The sequence below is a fragment of the Botryllus schlosseri genome, chromosome 2 (assembly GCF_051294905.1).
Source record: "Botryllus schlosseri isolate E-star chromosome 2, Bs_hap1, whole genome shotgun sequence".
NCBI lineage: Eukaryota > Metazoa > Chordata > Ascidiacea > Stolidobranchia > Styelidae > Botryllus > Botryllus schlosseri.
Genome location: NC_137237.1, coordinates 2,105,817 through 2,127,669, shown reverse-complemented (window position 1 = coordinate 2,127,669; position 21,853 = coordinate 2,105,817). Strand labels below are relative to the sequence as shown.

The 21,853-nt window shown below is 40.9% G+C and overlaps 1 protein-coding gene across 1 annotated transcript; it reads right to left on the bottom strand.

The window, feature by feature from the left end:
- Window positions 1-2,981: 2,981 nt before the first annotated feature.
- LOC145432958 (uncharacterized) lies at window positions 2,982-17,449 on the bottom strand. The gene is made up of 9 exons (XM_080309798.1): window positions 16,962-17,449; window positions 11,151-11,302; window positions 10,229-10,326; window positions 8,978-9,092; window positions 7,974-8,210; window positions 6,341-6,490; window positions 5,115-5,351; window positions 4,179-4,430; window positions 2,982-3,405 (listed from the first exon to the last, which is right to left on the bottom strand). The coding sequence occupies exons 1-9, from the start codon at window positions 17,374-17,376 to the stop codon at window positions 3,058-3,060; spliced, it is 2,004 nt and encodes a 667-aa protein (XP_080165924.1). The 5' UTR covers window positions 17,377-17,449; the 3' UTR covers window positions 2,982-3,057.
- Window positions 17,450-21,853: the final 4,404 nt, after the last annotated feature.

The window sequence follows — 21,853 nt, the reverse complement described above, 5'->3', positions numbered from 1 at the left end:
GCATCAGTGTGGCCAATATATAATGAAAACTTGACTATCCGGCCTTGTAGCAACCCTTATAAGGGCAATCAAATTTTTAGATCTGGCAAAATTGTATCATCGTTGATTCCATACTGTTTCATTGTTCTTTATTTCGATATATCATTCACACAAATGTACGGTTAATAATTGTGAAATTACAGTGCCTACCGTACTGATTCCAATTATAGTGACAAAAATCTCTTTATTTTTCCTTAGTTAGTCAGCATAAGCTCACAACCTATTATTGGCACAATTATTTGCAACGAGTAGAAAAAATTCTAATACGAACCCTTGAAATCTGATCAAATCAGCAAATCACAACCTTTGCAGTTGGCTCAAAATAGTTAATAGTATAGTCCTATGCTGATAGAATTTGTGATATAAAAATAAGAGCCACTAGGAATATTTCTTCATTCCTCACACTGCCTTACGCGTACGCGTAATAAAATATCAAAAGGTCATGTCTGTCTGGCATGTCACGTCACGTCTACGATACATTAGTACAATAGACTCTGTACTATATGTACCGGTACCACTTTCATGAGTATTCTGATAATTTCATGTTTTTTACTTTGACGCCATCAACTCAAGTCCGCACAATACCGAAGGATAATAAAGAACTTGTAACGTTAACCCGCCGACCTAGAATCAACGCGACCATACCATACCAACTACAGTAGTATCGCTGCTACCTACTAGTTAGCAAAACAATAATGTTATAATGCCTGATAGCTATCCGAGAATAATACTGCTTCGAGACTATCGGATGTCTAGTCCAGCTGACGCCGATGCGCCAACTACGGTAATTTTCTGTGCCGTTCGGTTTGCTTTCTTGTGCGCTCCTCGATCTATTATTATGTGTCTTAGCAAGAATTAGAAAATCTGATAGCATCTGACAAGAACAAATGAAGCAATATCGCTGTATATTTAGATTGGCGTCCCAAGGATGATTCATGGATCGCTCGTTATGTCCATTTTGGCCCGCCTGGGAACTTGCTCCGTGAGCAGTATATGTATTACGAATGTGTCTTATTTTAACATAGCCGTTAGTCCCTTAGAAAAGCAATGTTTCTACGTTTTAATACTTTCTGTAGGCCGGTTGGTGGGTGCCTGATTTATATACACAAGCGTGTCAGATTATTTGCGGCTCTTTCCTATCTTTTCATTGCAATCATGTGGTATTTAGAACTAATGATCATGACAAAGAGAGAATTTTGCATTCGCCAACCGCCCAAATTAATTTTTGCAAAATTGCGGGCAAAGAAATTATAGCGAATGCATTGTGGGCCGGCAATTTGATATAAAAGTGCCATAGAAGTCGAACCACTCTCTGTAAATGAAATATTCCATGAGTGATATCAAACAAATTATGTCGACGAATTTTTCCTTTTTCCAATCTACTCCGGGTGACTCCGGCCTAGAAGACTTCGGTCATATCGGGTCTCCCAGTCTATACCGTGTAAAATATAGCTAGGAAAATATTTTTAAAAATGTATACTATTGGACGTGAAAGTTTGTGGACATTGCATGTACTATATTTCATGGTTGACGAATAAAAGAATTCCCTCTCTCTCTCGCCTTACCTTCGCCGTAGAGCTGGAAATTCCGGATTTTTTATGGATACCTTACCTTCGGGTTCGCAGCCAACCAATTCAAGTTTACGTAGTATTTTAGAACTATATATTTCCAACGCATCAATCTGAATGTTTGCAAATATTGTAGTTTACAATCAGTTAAGCGTTTATGCCGATCATACAGTGGTGTACCCAAGACCTGTACTCTCGCTCGAAAAACGATACGGCCGAAGAAAAGGGTTAACGGAGACAAGCTGCGGCATTCGCAGTTCAGTATCTAAAATCTAAATTATCTGGCTTCGCGAACGACTGCAGTTCCTGATTGGGTTATACTTAATCCGGTTTCGTGAATCAGACGCGATAATCCAGCCTCTGCGTCTGTGCATTCATTTTTGACATGATGCGTATTAGTTTCGGTAATTGCAATATCCCTTCTTCTTAGAGTTCCAGCCAGACTGTCGCCATGCATTCTTATTTCTGCACGTAGGTAGTGCTTACATTGACGCTGCGTGATTGCTATTTGTTTGTCATCTCACGTCCGCGACACTCTAATCGGGCGCACGAACAAGAACATATAACGAAGTCAGACGACATCATTTTGGAGGGTAGCGATTTGGTGCGGAGCGGTAGCGTAGGCTACCTAGTACCTATCATGGTTTACTGCAGAGGTCTGCCGCGTATACTTCTAAATCTTGTGTTATTGAGTAGGGCTGGGTAGTGGGAACACGGCACAGTAGTACCCAGTGCCCGAGTAGGCTACCCCAACCCGAATTGAGTATTAATTATAATTATTCAAGTCGAATAGCGTGAGATGAGTTTTGTTAGTACTGAAATTATACGCCCCTTTTTACTGTAAGAGTTATATTTTCAACGAGACTCATATTTTCGACACTATTTTCTCGCCGTTTAGGCTTAAGTCTTGAAACCACGATTTGTCGTATCACATCATCGAAAACGTGCGGTACAAAGCTACGTAGGCTAGTGGAAATGACATTTTTGTCAAGTCGTAATTAACCAACAGCATTGTCACGAATGGCAATGACATTGTATTGGTCGAAAAAATACCTTATTTTCTTCGATTCGGTATAGAACTGGCGTTTTTTTCTTTGTGGTCGCACAAAAGGTGGATAATTGTCAAGGTATCGAATGATACTGGAGTCGACGCCCAACTTTTTATTAGGAATCGAATCACCCCAGACTTTCAGAAACTATAGTTCTAGTTCTAGTTGCGAGTTTTGAAAACTGAGAAATTCTATAGTGTAGCATTTCGAACATACAGTAGTCAATACAAGTCTGAATGAATCACTCATCTGGTTCATGATTTTGCCCAGCCCCTTAACATCGAGTGGCGTGACGTTACCACGATTGAACTGATGCACACAAACATTCCCGCCCATTTTTATATTCAATGCAACGTGCAAGACTGTAAAAACAATGGTGATGATCAGAAAATATTTTGCAGTTAATAGGTCACAGGTATGGTTTTGGTCTTTAGATCGGCCACGGGGGCGTAAAACAACCGTCCTTTCGGATCGGACAATATGTTCAATCCCGAACGACGCATGGTGTATGGACAATCGGATCCTTGCGACACGGTTCTGTCGCCGACGCCCTCGCCGGACTGGTCGCTTTGTTCGGCCTCTGCGGCCTTTGCGCTCGATCCTCTGTATTCGTTCTGCAAAACCTTCCACGACCGCAGAGGTTTCTGGTTTAAGAGCTTGCTCTCTGTCGTCTCCTTCCAGATTTTGATGTCTTTCAGGGACGTCCTGTGGATTTCGTGAGTCTGGATGTTCTTACAGGTGACGAAAATCTGCAACGGAGGAAGGCTAATGATCAAATTGTTTGTATGTATACTAAACCGAGTGTGATCACTGATCGCACAAGAAACAAGGAAACAACGTATGAGCTAATGGGTATACTGAGCAGCGGTTGTCGATGTTCAGCAAGACGTTATCTAGCGGTCGTCAATGTTCACTGTTCAGTAAGGCGTTATCTTCTTATGTCAGGTCGAAATAGTTGGTTACCCCTATATCTTGATGTCATCGTTAAAACAATATCCCAAGCAAAGGAAAGGTTGGCCGATTCGGACAACCCCTTCTATAAGAGACTCTATCAGCGAGCTTAATATCAACTCTTTTAAACCACACACAGCCAATTTCACAAGACGCGATTACATCCAACTTCTAATAACCTGGCGGACCGTTACGCTAGCCAGCAAGCCTTCGACAAAACCCAAATTTTCGCCTAGTTACAAGACAAAAATCGCCCACAGGACACACCTAACGATCTATCTAACAGATAAATGGGTGCTCAAAATAAACTGTGCATCAGCAACAGTGTTAAAAGAGAAAAACCGCTAAAATATGATTTTCCCACAAAACGAAAATATTATAAAGACTATTTACAGCAAATCAGTGCGACTTCCGCTGTATGAGTCGGGTGTTAGACCTGGCATCCAGGGAACGCCTGGGGTTTATATCAACCCCGGTTAAGGACCACTTTTATAGGCCAAAATTCGTTGGCAGGAACATTCCCATTAACGCAGTTGTAAGATAGTAACAGAGTACAAGCTATATATCATACCTTGGCTTCATCCGGGTCCCGGCAACAGCAACAACACGAGCAGGACCAACACAGGAACCCTCCGGGACCAAAGCAGCATTTACAGCAAGGTCCGAATACCTGCTCCCTCGTGTACGACGCAGATTTGTGAACCATGAAATGGTATATAGCACAAGCGAAACAGCCTAGGGCGAGAGCCCCGAGCACGGTATACAAAGACAAAAAGTATTGGTATTTCGAAAGGTCGCCGGACGACACCAGTATCACTTTGTCCTGAAATAAAGAACTCTCATTAAGATAATATAATTTCTGCCATTTACTAAAAATGCTACAGAAGTGCATAGTGCGAAACGAGCCAAGCTCGGTGTACAGACATTTGCTATTTTCGTGCATGTGAGAAAAAACTCATATGATATCATAAACTAGACTTGATTTTGTTGGGTATGTCTTTCTAATTGGGAATGCAAATAGATTTCCGAGTTTTTTGCAAAATTCAGCGTTATAATTTGAAAAAATTGAAAACTTTCTATTGTTGTCTCACTCTACTAATCCATAACGAAGTAATTCTACTTTAAAAGTATCAGAGAAAGTTTACTTAGGTGGTTAGAAATAGAAATTCATGTCGAACTTGTACTTCTGATCGAGTACCGAGTTCTAGACCATTTCAACTTCACTCTTCACAGAAATTTATGTCACACTGCTATAAGTACCAAGTTATGTTTCAGACTACTTCTACTTCTGCTTCAAGGTTTTCAGCTTCCAGGCGCAAAACTAAGACCAGAACACTGACTTCACAACTTACTTGGAAATCGCTACTTCTACTTCTATCCGAGTATAAATTTACGTCGCTTGAACCTCTACTCGAGGACCAACGCTGGATGTTTCGACCACCTGTGGCCCTTGTCACAATCGCTCTTCCGTGCACTCCGTGGAATAACAGCTAAACTCTTCACTGACCTGAATCGCGGGAAAAGCGATCGCCAGCTCCTTCAGTAACAACGGCAGCAGCATCATGACGCAATTCTCGAGGGTGTAGAAAAAATAGAAAATGATTTTGTAATATCTGGGCTGGTCCAGCACCTCCTCGACCTCGGGCTTGATGTGGACGAACACGCTCATGACGCTGTGCACGAAAACGAACACGAAGCTTGAGCTGCGTCGGGTGTAGGTTTGCACGCGGTAATGTTGCATTGTCTGTGAAAGAGAACGGATGTGTGGATGTAAACGGATGTTAAATGCGCCGCATCAATTATTCGAGTCTTTTTAGTTAAAACACTATCGCGCCAACGTACAGAAAAGCCAGGCGTCTCTTATTTAGTATGACAGTGCAATATGTTTTGATTCTGACGATTCGATTCGAGTATAGCGGGAAATGAATTTTCCGAGACTGAAATTATACGACCCTTGCCACTGAGAGATAATATATCAACGAACATTATATAGTTCCGATAGTATAGTCCGCTATATGGAAGTCTTGAGACACTATTGGTCATATCTAGGGTTGCATTTCAAACAAAAAACAATTTAAAACAAACATGTTTAAAATAATAAGGCCCTAATTTGAAACATGTTTTTTATGTGTTTTCCAATCCATGACGTCACGAATATTCAATTGTGACGTCATAGTGGATTGACATTGGTAATTGAAAATATAGGATAAAAATAGCTCATTTAACGAAATATGTGTACTATTGCTGTTGAACAGACCATCCCATATCGATATACGTCGGCTATATCGGGTGGTAATTGTTTGTAGGCTCATACAAAATGTGTTTTGTGAAGTATTTACACAATTACGGCACAATTTTACAACTTGAAAAAAATTTTTTTTTTTAAATATGGCTTTTTTTAAACACTGTTTAAAACATGTTTTAAATAAAGTGTTTTAAAACACCGTTTGTTTTAAATGCAACCCCAGTCATATTACAGCATATATACGAAAGACGTAGTACGTAAGCTAGTTGAAATGAGATAGAAGTGAAGTTATGATCAGCCCACGGCATTTTCACAAAGTGCAATGAAGTAGGTACTATAGGTAGGGTTCAAAAATACCATAGTATCTTTAATGTGATGCAGAACTGGCATAGCCATTGCGGTCGCATAAAAGGTATATATGTGAACTTTCCGCAACATTCACAGTGTTTTGGCGTCACGAGTCACACTCCAACTGGATTCATACTTACATTCTTCTGATTGACGTATCTTCGATAAGCGAAAAACACGAAAACCGCGACCCAGTGAAGTCCGGGAACGATGATCGCGTACCAGTGGTAGAACAGGATGAAATAGCTCAAAGACAGCGTCCGGGAGCCCATAAAACAGACTGTGTATATCTGCACAATCAAAAACGATATCAGTTCAGTTTCTTGATAATTCCATCGATTTAAATACCACAAAATTGCGATAAAGGGAAATTCAGATAGCTCAATCTCGCTATAAGGATCAGTTTATCATTAACTGCAATCTCACAAAGCGCCTCGTAGGCAAAATAAGTAAAACCCGACCGATATCGTATTGTTGAGCCGATGCCGATAAAGCCGATTTGTAGGACCTTCACCGATATCCCCGATATATTCAGCCTATATTTAAAAAAAATACAGCTTCAATGTTGAGGAGGGTTTCCAAAACATCAGAGCATTTACTTTAACAGCTTTGAAGCCATTGCTGGCCGTGAAATCAATGGCAAAGGTACATCTATCATTCTTAGCGTAAAGATTGTGTATAATGCGCACACGCAAGGCGGCGATAAGATAAATGAAGTGTGTGACCGCTGAATTCAGATGCTGCTTTCACATGATTACCGTTTTAAATTGTTAATAATGACGTGGGATTACTCGCTTGCATGACTTCGAATCCTATGCAATCCCTATTAGTGGTTGGCTTTATTAATAATAAGCGGCTCGAAAACATTGTGAATGAACCGGAAAACCATTCAATTTCACGCGCTCCAATACCCTAACATCAAGGCATGCGAGTCTAGCAACCGACTACAGATTACTTGCAATTGAATAATATATTGATATTGAAATAAACCCGACTATTTTCGTCTGGTATTCGTCACGGGCAATCGTCAGCAACTATAGAACTTTGTATATCAACAATCGTATCTTCTTCCCAACCCTCTACAATAGTTGCTGACGATTACCCGTGGCGAATCTCAGTCGAAAAGATTCCAGTTTATTTCAATATGAATATACTATTCAATTGTACACAGTAAATTCAACGGTGGAACAAAGGCGTATTCGTCAGATTCCACCATAGCGAGAGGTGTAAATCAGGTCAGCGACACTCTCGAGTAACAAAATTGTACTTTCACACCCTTCGGCTTCCCCACCGAATAGGTGGCAATGAGTCAAACACACCAATTCTTATGGAGATATATCCCAGGGGTGTAGTTCTGATTTCGTGTATCATATTTTGGGATATCTTAGGGTAGTGCACGTAAACATAACCAATGTATCTCCATAAGGATTCTTGTATTCGACTCGTTTTGTAAGGGTGTAAATCCGATACACACCCTCTGACACTAAAATGTGTGTATTCACACCCTAAAGGTGGTACACGATAACAGAACCTTACTCGGAAGTTATAAATCCTACGTTCACACGTGTGTATCTTCCACGTCCCTACGTGCAAGGATCATTTGGATTATAATGCCGAGTTTGATTTATACCTTTGTGTAAGTCTGAGGTAGATACTGGTTTCGAGTACAACGGGTGTATATCCACACCTGTATACCACGGGTGTTTTGTACAATTTTCGCTTATAGTGTATACTGAAGTTCCACACCTCCAAGAGTATCACCGGCTCACTTACAGAAATCAACGTAATTTGCGGTATTCCGAGAACAGTGGACTTCGCCCGTAACTGCTGCTGTGCGTGCGGCTTCGTTTTGTTCCTCGATTTGGACTCGGCCTCCTTCGCCTTGAGGGCGTAGTAAATGATACCCACGCAGAGGGACACGAACGAAAACGTGGACGATAAGACGAGAAGATACATTTTGCTTGTTCTGAAATCCGTCTCGGTCATGATAACGTGGATGGTGAGAAGAAGCTGAAAACGACACAGAATTTTTAACCTACGATAAGCTGAAGTGTCTTACAGCCAGCCAGCCATGAAATAAGATGGAGATTGGAATTATGGCTACACATGGGGTTGTTCAAAAATAACTTTTTTTTTTCGGATTCCAGGGACTCGCAGATTAAATTGTTAGGCCACATAGAAAAACGCAGCGCACTAAGTTTGCCTCAATTCCAAATGAGTGTTCGCCGACGCTGATAAATCGGCAATAAATTGATCCATAGCAACCCATATCGAGACTGCTACCTTTTACTAGGCATTTATCTTGCAAGTCAGATTAGTAATGTTGGCAAGTCTTTTGGTAGTAGTTCCTCAGTCCCAATTCACATAGCGATAAGATACTGAGATTATCTATTAATAGGATTAGAATAGAATAATATACAGGTATTGCTACTGAAATAAAACCGAATATTCTCGGCTGACACTCTTCAGTGATAATCGTTAGCAAGTATTGTAGAAAATTTGAAAAAAATATTGCAGACTTGGACAGCTAGGTAATTCTAGTTGTCTAATTTCACTAAATTAGATCGAAATGCCAGTAATCTAATTCTAAGCTAATTTGGGAATGCTGAAAATTTCCAATAGTTGACCAAGTATGGAACATTGCATATCAACAATCTGATATGACGCCAAATATTACGACAATGACATCAAAATGGAATAATGGAGGCGAACAGACATACTGGGCGACCGCGTCCGAGTGTCCCATAAGCAGTGGTCAAAACACGATTCGATCTCACCTGTGGCATCGATTCGAAAATGCTATTCCACAACTTGTACAGTGTCAGCTCTGTAATGAAATGTGACAGCGACCCTTCCATCAAATTCTCTTCCTGAGAAATACAGCGTGACTTCCTGCAAAAAATGCGGCAAAAGTTTGGCGTCAAATCTTTAGTGCGTAACCGCTTGATTCCTGCAAATATGATTGCCGAGCATATTGTTATTCAGAGATGGTCAGAGTATTTCCCAAGTATCGGTCCTGATACACGAGACACGAATAAAGTCACATAAAATGCCACGAGTTGACTATCATTAGATCGAGTCATGACTCGAGCACAAGTCGAGTCAATACACAAAGTTACTCGAGTCGAGTAAAGGAAATTTGCGACTCCAGTCCGACTAGAGTCATTACAACCCTGGTGGGTAGTCAAGTAGAAGCAGGGTGGTTACCGAGTCACAAGTCAGTCACACTTCCATAGTTTTGACTCGAGTCAAGTCGAGTCATTTTCAATTCAACACCGAGTCAAGTCCGTGTTCAAGTCGGTGAGCAGAGGGTCGAGTCCGAGTCACGGTGTTATGACTCAAGTACGAGTCTAAGTCATCGCGTTGACGGTTCAGTTTCGAGGTAAAGTCCATAGCTAAACTCACATTTTAGATCTCTGCTTGGCGATATCGAATTCGTCGCGATCATATACAAATTTTCCTCACTTTTAACAGATTCGGGGCAAATTTTCAAGTACACGTGCTAGTGGACGACATACCGACAGCGTGGTGACTTTACTATTGTTCGAAATTACAATGAAATGTCGGGCTTGGCCGTCCGAGCCCCGAGTCATATGACTTGGTTCTTGCCATGCGCAATGACTCGAGTACAGGTCATACAGAGTGCACAGATTGACCTAGTCGAGTCGAGTCATTTTCAGCATTTTGAGAAAATGACTCGAGTCAAGTTGAGTCGAGTCATTACTCGAGTCATTACAACCCTCAAGTAGAAGTGAAAGTAACGACGTAAACTTCTTCTCAATTACAAGTAGAAGTAGAGATTCCCAATACACTTCAAAAGTACTTCAAATGTAAGCAGAGGATAAGATTTGGAAAATACTCAAGTAAGCAGTTTCAAAAGGTAGCTTTGACCTAGGGCTCGCACACGATTACGATATGTCTTGAAGAAACCACCAACAGATTACGCAACTGACATATAGTCGGCAGCGCCATACGACAATGAAATGTCGAATACAACGGCCTACTCCTTTCGACGCAACATATCTTACCTCCATTTGTGAAATCTTTTGAAACATCTGTACGCAAATACTAACTGCAGCCAGATCATATACAGTTTCAGTGGCACGTTCAAGATGAAAATGATAAACTGAAAGAAAAATGGGGCATGGGTGTCATCGTACGATGATGAGCATCAAACATGCGACGCGCGTGATTGCAAAATATATTTCGACTCGATTTGCTAGAACGGATTCTTCATGTGATCATGCAGAGTTGGACAATCACAAAATGGTCAGCCCTCCCAAATTCGTTTGGAATTGGAATTACGAAATTCGGAAAAGCTTGGAAATTGTATTATATCTTAAATGTGATGTAGAGCTGGCCAGTGGTGGCCCTACGAACTGGGGGGGGGGGGGGCTGGGCGAGACTTACCGGGGGGCCCTATAAGTATCTATCCTTTCGCAGCGGTTATTACCATCTATCTTTCACCACCGCAAAGGTTTGCCCAGGTGCTGGATTCGGCCATGCCTATTTTGCATGTGTGCAAGGATAGACTACATCAAAACTAGGTAATTCTACCGCATGCAGAGACGTGTTTATTCGTCATTATCCTTGAAAAAAGCGCAGAATCCAAATAGGGGGGGGGGCCTTCGATCAGGGGCGGCCCGGGCGACCGCCCACCTCGCCCACCCCAAAAGCCACCACTGGAGCTGGCATTGTTTTCTTTGTGGTCGCATAAAACGTACCGGTACATATTTCAACTTTCACATCATACATACTGGTATGACATCGAAATGTGTCGTCACAAACACTCGTTCGCGATACAATTACTCAGGTAGCCTACTCTTGGAATGCGGATTACAACGCGGGAACTAATCACGCCGAATACAACGAGATCACAACACATTACAGTTATACAAGCCCTTAATTGCGTAGAAAAATCCTGAAATTGCACATCAACTTTACAATTACCTTTCCGCAGCAGGATATTGTCTTGGTTGAGGTGTTACGGACAGTGTCATCGCGACGACGAATAATGCCGGCGGTCAGTAGAATCGGCGGCACGATAAGAAATACCAGAGATAAGGAGAACGCAGTATATCGCTCGCTCTTATAATATTCACCTGAAAAGGAAAGAACTCTCTAATAGAGCAGTGTTTTCGTATTAATGACCAGCGTTGGACTAATAGAAAACTTTCAGCTTTTCTAAATCAGAGTAGAATTAGAATTACATCAACAACGATTTATTCAAATTAGAGTAGAATAAGAATTATAACTATACAGCTATTTCCAAATTTGAATAAAATTTGAACTATAGCCACACAGTTTTTTTTTCAAATTAGATTATAATCATAATTACTGAATTCGAGAAAACTTGGATATCGAATCAAGTTTGTGTCGTATCATGGTCCATTCTTGTGAGCACGAGGATGGCAAACGTCTGTACAGCGAGCTCAGCTCGTTTCGAACTAGACAGGTCTCCTGTAGCATTTACGGTAAAACAGGGATTGAATTTAGAGCATATTAACATTTCAAAAATATCTATATAATTTTTCAAATTTCACTGGCTACCCCATGAAATTGATAGGTTGCCTTGGAAAACGATGCATCAAAATTTCGCTAAATTCCAGCGTGGAGTCATAGTTCTTGGTGTAGAAATTCTGGATTGGTTAAAACAGTGTTTATGGTGGGAAATTCTATGACGTATCTATGCCGAAACATTGTTGCTCGGTACGCGTGAACGAAAAGTAATGCTTCGATTTTTGAAATAACGACATAATGTCACAGATCAATTATGACGTATCGAACACATCTGATAACATAGTTCGAGAAAGAAACTGGGAATAATCCCGGGTCATATGTTGCCCACTATAGCGTAACAGACTATAACAGAAAACTACGAATGGATATTTTTACACTGACCAGTGACCACAGTATGGCGGGCAGTCGGGTTGTCTCAAAGCCCAGGTTACCGGTTAGCATGTGTTAGTATTTACAAAAATTGAGGTCGAGTGATTCGTAAATGTGTTTTAAGACAAGTTAACTGCATGGCACTTGCTGCACAGCCCATCGGTAGCCCGACAAGGCGGCGACACAATAAATACCACTCATCCCGTATCTGAAAACATCGTCAATAATGTATGAATCGAAATTTGCCAAGTGCTCGCGCTGATGCCGAAGCCTCGAATGATATTCTCGCCGCAGTAACACAATTGCGTCATTCGTTAGAACACTGACGCAAAATGGCAGTTACGCATTCCCTTATATTCCGCGTAACAATGCTTCGTGTACGTACATTGTAGCCTACGATGTACAATGTACATCGTATAATAAGTAGGGCTGGGCAAAATCGAGTACCTGAGGGATTCGATTCTGAATCACGTAATATGCTTCGAGTCGAGTCGAGTAATCGAGTATCACTCATTATGACGTCACAACAGGATGTACTATGTCGAAGTCCAAATATGAACCTTTTATGCCACCACAAAGAACGTAATGCCTGTTATCTATCACATTAAAGATACTTTGGTATTTTTTCGACCATACCGATTTCATTGCACTTCTTAACAATTTTGTTGGATGATAATGACTTCGGAAATGTGTTATTTCCAGTAACGTTCGTAGCTTTAAACTGTGCCTGGTATGCTCAAACACGGCCATTCAAGGTTTCACGGCTTCCTCAGTGGAAAATAGTATCAAAACTATAATTCTCGTCAGTAAATTAACTTTCAGTTGCGAGGACCGTATAATTTCAGTGCTCGAAAAAATCGTCTTTTACTACTCGACTCGAATCATTAAAATTACTACTCGATTCAGATTCGAGTACTCGAATCATTTTGCCCAGCCCTAATAATAAGTAGTAACACGTAACCGTTTCATTTTAACGTAATTTGTGTCGAATGGAAGTTTCACAAAGTAACGTTAAAACACTAGCAAAGTCGCTGAATACCGCTTAGTAGCCACTTAAAGATGATTCGTCAAAGAGGATGATGGTGATGATATTGTGACCGTAACTTCGGTCAGTGAATGCATGGTGCAATGTCTCCAACGTGAACAATAGCTACCAGCTAACCATTCAGTTAGTACAGCGGTCCGCTATTCCGCAAGCCTACGACGAAGTTCAAATTACGCTAGTCCTAAAAACAAAAATCTACCATGCACATTGCACAGTACCCGCAATATCCAGTAACAATCCGACCGGGCATAACTATTATCTGAGATCGATGCCGGCCAAGACGGGCCCTTCATCACCAATCATAAGTATAAGGGAGTGCGTCTTGACCTTTTTGTCTTCGCGGATCCCTTTGGACCGTCACGGACCTAACCCAAGTTTTAGTTCAAATTTAGCTCTATTACCGTGCAACCGTCATGTCTTGCGCAAATATTACCTGAATGCTAGTGATAAAAAGCAAAAAATGACCATTTCTTAAAATGAACATCATACTATTTATGTAGAAATTGGAAAAATGTTTATTAGTTCAAAGCTAATTCTGTGGCTGGATTTCTTGCAATACGCTGTCGTGTCTCGAAAACCCACGCCGTCGATTTGACATGAACGAGTGCCGAAAATCCACAAAGATAGGTGGTGTGGTGGCGAATGTAATAATAACGCGTAACGCTTCCAACGACACCTTTGGGCTTGATCGCAACATACATGGCACCAATATCATCATCATCATTGTATTAATATAACGTCCAGCCTAGTCATTTCTAAGTAGCAGCTCATCTTGAGGTTAGTATATAGCAGTGGTCGGGAACCTTTTTCGACCGAAGAGCCATATCGGCCCAATATTTTCAATTGTAACTCCCAATGAGCCATCCATGTCAATCAACTATTACGTCACAATTGAACATCCGCGACGTATTGGTAGCACTAATATATGAGATTCGTAGTGTGCGCCATATTTTTTCTTGCCACGCGGGTAGGTGTAACGGTGGAGCCGAACATGGTCACTACATCAGTACATACCCAGCGTGTGATACGTGAGTGACGTGGGGTTAGGGGAGCCAGGGAGGTAGTGCCTCAGATGTCATCAGGGATGAGTGAAGGAAAATTGTGAGCCCTTCAATATTTATTGGTATTTTCTATCAATGTTTATTAACGACTAGTCACTAGATTTTGGACATTTTTATTCCCAAAATCACGGAGTTTTCATATTTATTGTTCGGAAATAAAGCGCGCAAGGAGAGGTAAGGCTCAGATGAGGCACAGACGAGCCAAGCCTCACCCGTGACAGTGCAACTCATCGTAAATAGCTTCTTAGAATTTATGATCGATGATATTAATCAAATGTAACTGTCGCGCTGATTCTGAAAATCTATAAGTATTGATCGACTTCGAAGATATTCGGCGTAACCTAATGTTGCGTTACACCCCTGCATTTTTACGGCGGTGCTAGAAAACTGCTAATCAATCGAGAAAATGAATAGCTATGGTGCTGTTTTTAATTTGAACTTGTAATTGTGAATGTCACTTCCAAGGCATTTTATTTCTCGGCGTAGATGAGGAGGACAATGTGTATTTGAAAATTGCATTGTCCTACAAGGGTCGGCATGTCTGCTGTTCTCTTCGTCAATCAAGGTATCGTTAAATTCAAGATTTCTAGGCGCGCGATGGTGGTTAGATCGGATTCGCGAGTGGTGTTAGTTGCCGGTGCGACAGCAACTTAAATTCAGGGATTTTGAAAAGAGGGCTGTACGAGCCCCTGGATACCCCACTGTCTTAACCCATAGAAGACATGTTTATGCTGACACGAGCATGATTTTTCTCCCTGTCATGAAAATCTATTAACAAGTTGCTGCAATACTGATAAATTGAGTACAAAATTCAAAATTTTTTAAAGAGCCATATCTTATACTCAATCCACATATGGCTCGCGAGCCATAGGTTCCCGTCCACTGGTATATAGTATATCACAGGAGAGAATGGATTTTTTTGCAAGCGAATTGATTCCGAAACCCTAACAAAACATCTCTAAACAGAGCAATATGTTTGCATCAGTTTGGCAATTGGGCGATTAAAATGAGTTTGCACGGTAGAATACTTCATCTCGCACGGCCATTCTGTTTACGTGAGTTTTAGCAGTTATGAAGCGAAACTACTTCGTGATTTCTCTAATTAAACAAAAATAGTAATTAAATTATCGAACATTTTGCAAATTTGGAGGTTTCGCGGACCCCCCCTCCCCCCGAAATTGCTTCGCATTCCCCGGTTAAGAACCACTGCCCTACAGCTTCACTCTTATCGAAAAGACGGTGTGTTTCCACCCGTGTACCACCCCTGATATACGGGTGTGAATATCGAAACACATGGCACACGAAACCAGAACCCACCTCAGATTTATACCGCGGTATAAAACGAGTACAGCATTATAATCCGAAACATGCATGCACGTAGGAAGATATGCATGTATGCGCGAATGCGCGTAGGATCTACAACCCGCGATATAATTCTGAGTTGGGTTCTTAAATTTATTACGAACATTGAGCATTGAGCATACAATGTTACACAAAAACGTGCTACATGCTTCGTTTCGCACCAATTTCAATGATGATAAGTGAACACGAAACCATAGCGACGGCACCTCTTCCCGCACTTGATTGTCGCGGATTAAAACTGTGAAAGCGATTTATTCGGTTAAGTGGGTGTAGCGAGCCAACAACAGTGTATTGTCGTTAATTGATCCTACGTCACAATAGCGACCATGAGGAGCGTGACAATCGTTAATGGAGTGCCCCAAAATCTGACGATTAGGCATCAATATTCCTCCACCCACATCATCCGGTCCGTGACTGGATTCTACTTGAAACTTGAAAGCATCATTATATAGCAGTCTTGTTTTAGACCGCGACCTAAATCTAATTTTCATTAGCATCTCGCAACACAAGCGTCACAAATCGAAGTGAATGCAATTTGATCTTAGTATGCTACGTTATTACGTTATGCTACGGGTGTCTGAGTCCATAGACTACTCCAAGTCGTTTCGACACCTTCCTATCTTTTCATTGTATCGCATTTTGTGGTGTATTGAACTGATAGAATAGCTAATAAACCAATGATGCTGATGATGATATTACGGGCATGTATGAAATAGAGAACGCGCGGGCAGCCAATTGTACCCAACGCAGTTCTGTGTGATCCACTCGATTTCAAATTGGTGTGCACAATTCTGCTCTGCGTGTCGCATTTTTACAGCGGGGCTCAGATTGCAAGAACGGGACTATTCGGTGCCGGCCATTTCGACGACGGGGCATATCAATACCGAATGCTTGGTCAATTGACATGCATATTTATAAATTTTATATATATTTTATACATATATATTTTCAGCATTTCTAACTTGGATTAGAATTAGAATGATATAGGAGCTAGCGAGCTACACAGTTTTTTTCCAAATTACATTAGAATTAGAATCACTGAAGTCGCGACAACATCGAATTTGAGAATCAGAATTAGAATTATAGGAACACATTTTTTTTTGAAATTTGATTAGAATTAAAATCACCGGATTTACGGAAACATAGAATTTGAATATGACAAATGCCCAATTGCCCATACACCAAGCTTGGGCTCGTTTCGCACTTCACGGCTCTCTCTCTCTCTCTTGTATAATTTCCAGGAAAACCATGATTTAGAAATTAACATTTGAGCATAGAACGATTTCACAAATTAGATTAGAATTAGACTACCGTTATTTCGCTCTAATTTGTATAATTATACCACTAGAATTATCTAGTTGACCAAGTCCACGCACACTGTCCAGATAGTACTAAGATACTTACGAGCCGTTAAGACATCCGTCGCAATATCCGCAATAGATACGCCCGTCACGGCAAGCATGCATATCCCCGACACGAATAAATTTGTTGATTTTCTAAACAATATATTCTTCTTCTTTTTATCCGCACAGCAAGCATCTGATGGCACTTTCTCAGTGTCGCATCGCGTTGATTTGGTCCGTCGCGACTGTTCACATACACCATTCTCGCAGCATGAACCATTACAGTTACTGCAGTGGTTGCAGTTGGCGCTTGTGTCGGCTCCCGTAGTGCAGTTCTCTGCTATTCCGTTATCCTCGGGACACACGAGACTTTTGTATATTTTTTCAGTTTTTAGCTTCGGTCGATCGTTAGCATGGGCTTTCCTGTGGTTTACATTTGTCGATTCGTGGCTACCGTTCGTCTGTTCTTCCTTCATTACAGTAATCACAAATCACAAATGACTATACACGCATATGCACATCGCTGGTCAAATAAGTCTAAAAATGAATAATACAGTAGTAATACGGTAGTAATACAGGGGTATACACTCATATTGTACGTATTAACAACCCCTTAATGAAGACGTGTAGACCATCCGTGCGAATGCATACCATCTGTGCGAGTTTCATTACACTTGGGCGCAGTCTGCACTCTGAATACCGTGTATAGCTAGCTGGCTCGTGACTATTACACTATCCGCCCCTCCACCTGCAAATAGCAATCTGTCGAATCAGCATTCTAATTTGAAAACTCGTGGACCATACAATGCCGTCTGCTAGAGAATCACAGTCTGATTATATATCAACGGTATACTTATCTATACTCTGTAGTCTACATCAGGAGTGGGCAATGCATTGTGCAACCTGCGAGCAAGGGCGCAATGGGATCCGCAAACAAAGATTGTGAACCCAAACGCCAATTTGAACGATGTGCGGCCCGCTCTTTGGCATTATAATTTGGCCCAGTCTGTTGTGTGAGAGCTCACGATACCATAGTATCGTATGTATATGCTGATTTTGTACATGAATATTTGTAACGACACCTGATTCACCTCCAGGTATTCAAGATTGCTGTCTTGGTCCGATATCAGATTTTATTGATAAGAAGTCTCGCCATCGACGTTGCCAATGCAACTACTAAGAAGTATAGGAACTCGGTGTAGTCGCGGTTTGACGGCGTTGTTGCCGGTGATGAGCGGTTATTGCTTTCTGAGAATCCGAATCTGTCCGACACCTCGACTCTTTGAGGATCTATCCGTCCGAATCCGAACAATATCAACCAAAAGTCCATGCGAATCCGAATAATGCCGTCCAGAATCCGAAAAATCAGAATCGACTAACTTTGCCGAAGAATCCTGCTGAGCTGAGAGTAGATTTTAGGTTAAGGTTAGCTGATATATATTTGCTTCGACCTTTGGCCGAACAACTTACGAGTGTCTCCAATTTTATAACAACGTGTTTACTGTTGGTGTTTGGTTGACGACCTTTATTATTTTGGCATGACATCACATCACGTCACGTCTGGTCAGAACTATCCACTAATATCCGAAGCAGAAGTTACACTATCCGAAAATTTCCGAAACAAAATTTGCAATAGAATCCGAATCCGATCCGGCTGTCCCAAAATTGCGTAAAACCCGATCCGTATCTTATCCGAGTCCGATGCTCATCACTGGTTATTGCACAACGTGGAATGCTATGCTCAATTGTACAAATGTACATCGCTTAGTATCTGTAGTGTCTGTACCTTTGCTGCGACCACAAAGAACAATAATGCCATTCCTACGCCACATAACGATAATTTGGTACTTCGTCGACCATAATACTACATTGGACTTTGCGACAAAACTGACAATGCTGCAGCTTGCAGAAATGTCATTTCCGCTAACGTGCGTACAGCTTCGTTAGTAATGCATGTTTCGGTTGCTGTGATTAGGGTTGCATTTAAAACAAACGGTGTTTTAAAAAACTGTTTGAAACTTTTTTTGAACAATTTTTTGACCAAATGCCTTTTTGCAAAAGCAATTTATTTTCAAACGTTGTCAATTATGCCATAATTGTGTAAATGCGTCCGAAAAACCATATAGTATGATGAGCCTGCGGACGATTTGCACCCAAAATAGTCGACGTATACGATGTGGGGTCGCTGGTACTCTCGAAATCGTCGTTGGTTCATCAGTTCTAGCATGTAGATATCGGTCATTGGTACGGAATGGGTTTCCTGATGATGATGACCGCCGACCGTAAAAATGCTGCATAACGGTGTAGTCCTAGTTAAAGATGCTTTTGGCCTGTTTATGACAGTGGTCGGAAGCCCTTCTTCGTCGACGGAGCCATGTTTACCCTACATTTCCAATTGTCAATCCACTGTGCCGTCACAAGTAAAGATTCGTGATGTCATGGCTAAAAGTAAAAAATAAAAATAAAAATGTTTTGAACAAGGTTCTTGTTTTTATACATATTTGTTTTGAATTGATTTTTGTTATAAATGCAACCCTATGTGACACGACATACGACATACGACCAATTGAGCTTTCATGATCTCTACGTTGGTAAAATACCATCAGAACTATAATTCTAGGTCAATAATTTAATTCTTAGTGGAGTGATTTCATTGCTCGAAAAAATCGTCTCTAACCACGCGAGTCTAATCATCCCAATTGATACTCGACTGGGATTCCAGCACCCGACTCGTTGCTCACTTGCTAAGCCCAAACCACGACTAAAACAAAGGGAACATAGAATATGTCAACTTATGTCGTCGTGACCCGGAGGTTAGCTAGAGCCGTTATTTTAGCGGTTTAGAACTGCACTCAATCGGCGAATTACTTTATTTCGGCAAGTTCATCGTTTGCAAATTAAGGTGTTGCTAACAATATTTGGATAACTAGGTAATTCCAGTTATCTAATTAGATTATTACACTAATTACAGCAAAATGTCGGTAATATAATTCTGATCTAATTTGTGAAATGCATTTATGCTCTAATCTTAATTTTAATCCAACTTCTGGTTTTGCATGAAAATGCTACAGGAAAACTGTATAGATCGAAACGAGCCACGTTTGCTGTACAGACATTTGTAATCCTCATGCTCACAAGAACGAACCGTGATTTGATAAGAACTGAACTTCATTCAACGTGCAAGTTTTCGCGAATTCAGTAATTCTAATTCTAATCCAATTCGGAAAAAGCCGTGTAGCTACAATTGTAATTCTAATGCAATTTGGAAAAAAATCTGTGTAGCTGTAGTTTTAATACCACTCTAATTTTGAAACGCTGAAAATGTGCTAGTTATCAACTCTGGTAGCTACAATAAAGCCCCCATGATCCGTAATATTATATTATCTATATTCTTGCTAAGAATCCCACTGAACAACAGAAGGTATAGATTTGTATGTGACATTTCCGTATTCGTTGACTGGTGTACGACCCACAATGGATCAAAAGGTTTGAATATGGAACGCGACCCAAATTGAGTTTAACTTTACTGCCCTTATTCTGCATTCGTCAAACAAGCATCTAGCGTTTGAAGACCGACGCAACATATTACGAAGTATAAACGCGATGTCTGTAAAAGCCACGCCTTGACAACGTAAAAACGACGAATTAACTTGTGCTTACGAACTGCATCGCCTGTGACTGATGAACTTTAGTCTATCCTTACTGAAAAATATGCTATCAAACGCATTATGAAATTACCATTATAGTATATATGCGGCATGTGTCTAACCTAGCGTCAAATATTCAAGGCGATTACGTAATAAGCGAATGGCTTTACAAAACACCATACGTGATGTTATTTATATGCTGCATAACGTTTACAGAATGAGTAGTTAAGTTCTGACTGGTGTATAAAAATCAACGAAAGCTTCTATCTGGCTTTCTGGACGCTTCCTGTCATACAATTCGTTCCACTTCAATACAAAATCTACCGATGGTTCGCGATGGACTGTATGTGTCCCGCGGCTATAATCACTTCGGCAGTAACGCAACGGCGATCGAAACGCACTCTAAACAGCAGCCAGCTGATCTCCACAACTAGAGCTTTGAATCGACTCAATTTCCACAGAATATCCCATTGAAACGCAGTACCTTTGTGCACGATTTAATAGCGGTCCTGCCAATGGTAAGGCCTTTTACTATACGATTTACGACACTCCTCACGTTCGGTACAGTAGCCAATACGTTCCACAGCTGATACTAACAAAGAACAGGCAAATATTACTATCTATAACCCTTGGTTTACTGGAGACCATCATGGTAGCTGTTTCTGATAGCGCTTTATCTGGATCTCCTAAGCATGTCAGGCAAGCATTCTGTTTTCCATTTGGTATCGCACATAGGCGCGTATTCGTCATTGCTTACATGTCGAATAATGATAGAGGCTTTGCGGAAAGGAGTATTTCGAGCAGAACGAGACATATGAGGTCATACACACGCAGTAATCAGCTGTAAGTTTCCCCGTGATCAAAGAAACGTCGTTTCGCTGGTAACGTCAATAAATCACTCAATATCAATGATCTCATACTACGATACAAGTTGTGTTCCGTCTCTTTAAAAATATTTCCAATAGAGTGTAAAAATATAATGTATTTGAAGCGACATGAGTTGAAGAACTTCAATATACAATTGAACAAAGTGAAATAAACCCAATATATCATTCAATCAGACACTGTATTAGGAGACAGTCGAAACGGTGTGACGTAAATGCAGGGATACAAACGAATCTATAGTGAGACCGAAATTGTCAATAAGCACGTATTTTATGAAAACCCTTATGTGTTCGACGTAATACAGTCATCGAGCATGTCCAGTGTCCACATTCAAATCGAAATACAAGCAATTTCTACTGAATAAATATATTAGTCCGCCCTCAAGTTTACCAGACCACGACCCGACATCGCACACGTATCG

What these genes read in the sequence shown, in the direction of transcription:
- LOC145432958 (XM_080309798.1), bottom strand. Translation starts at nt 17,376, where the DNA reads ATGAAGGAAGAACAGACGAACGGTAGCCACGAATCGACAAATGTAAAC. An exon ending in GACGGATGTCTTAACGGCTC is followed by an intron (nt 11,303 to 16,961) that starts GTAAGTATCTTA and finishes TTTCCTTTTCAG; the next exon opens with GTGAATATTATAAGAGCGAG. An exon ending in CGCAAATTACGTTGATTTCT is followed by an intron (nt 6,491 to 7,973) that starts GTAAGTGAGCCG and finishes TTGATTGTGCAG; the next exon opens with ATATACACAGTCTGTTTTAT.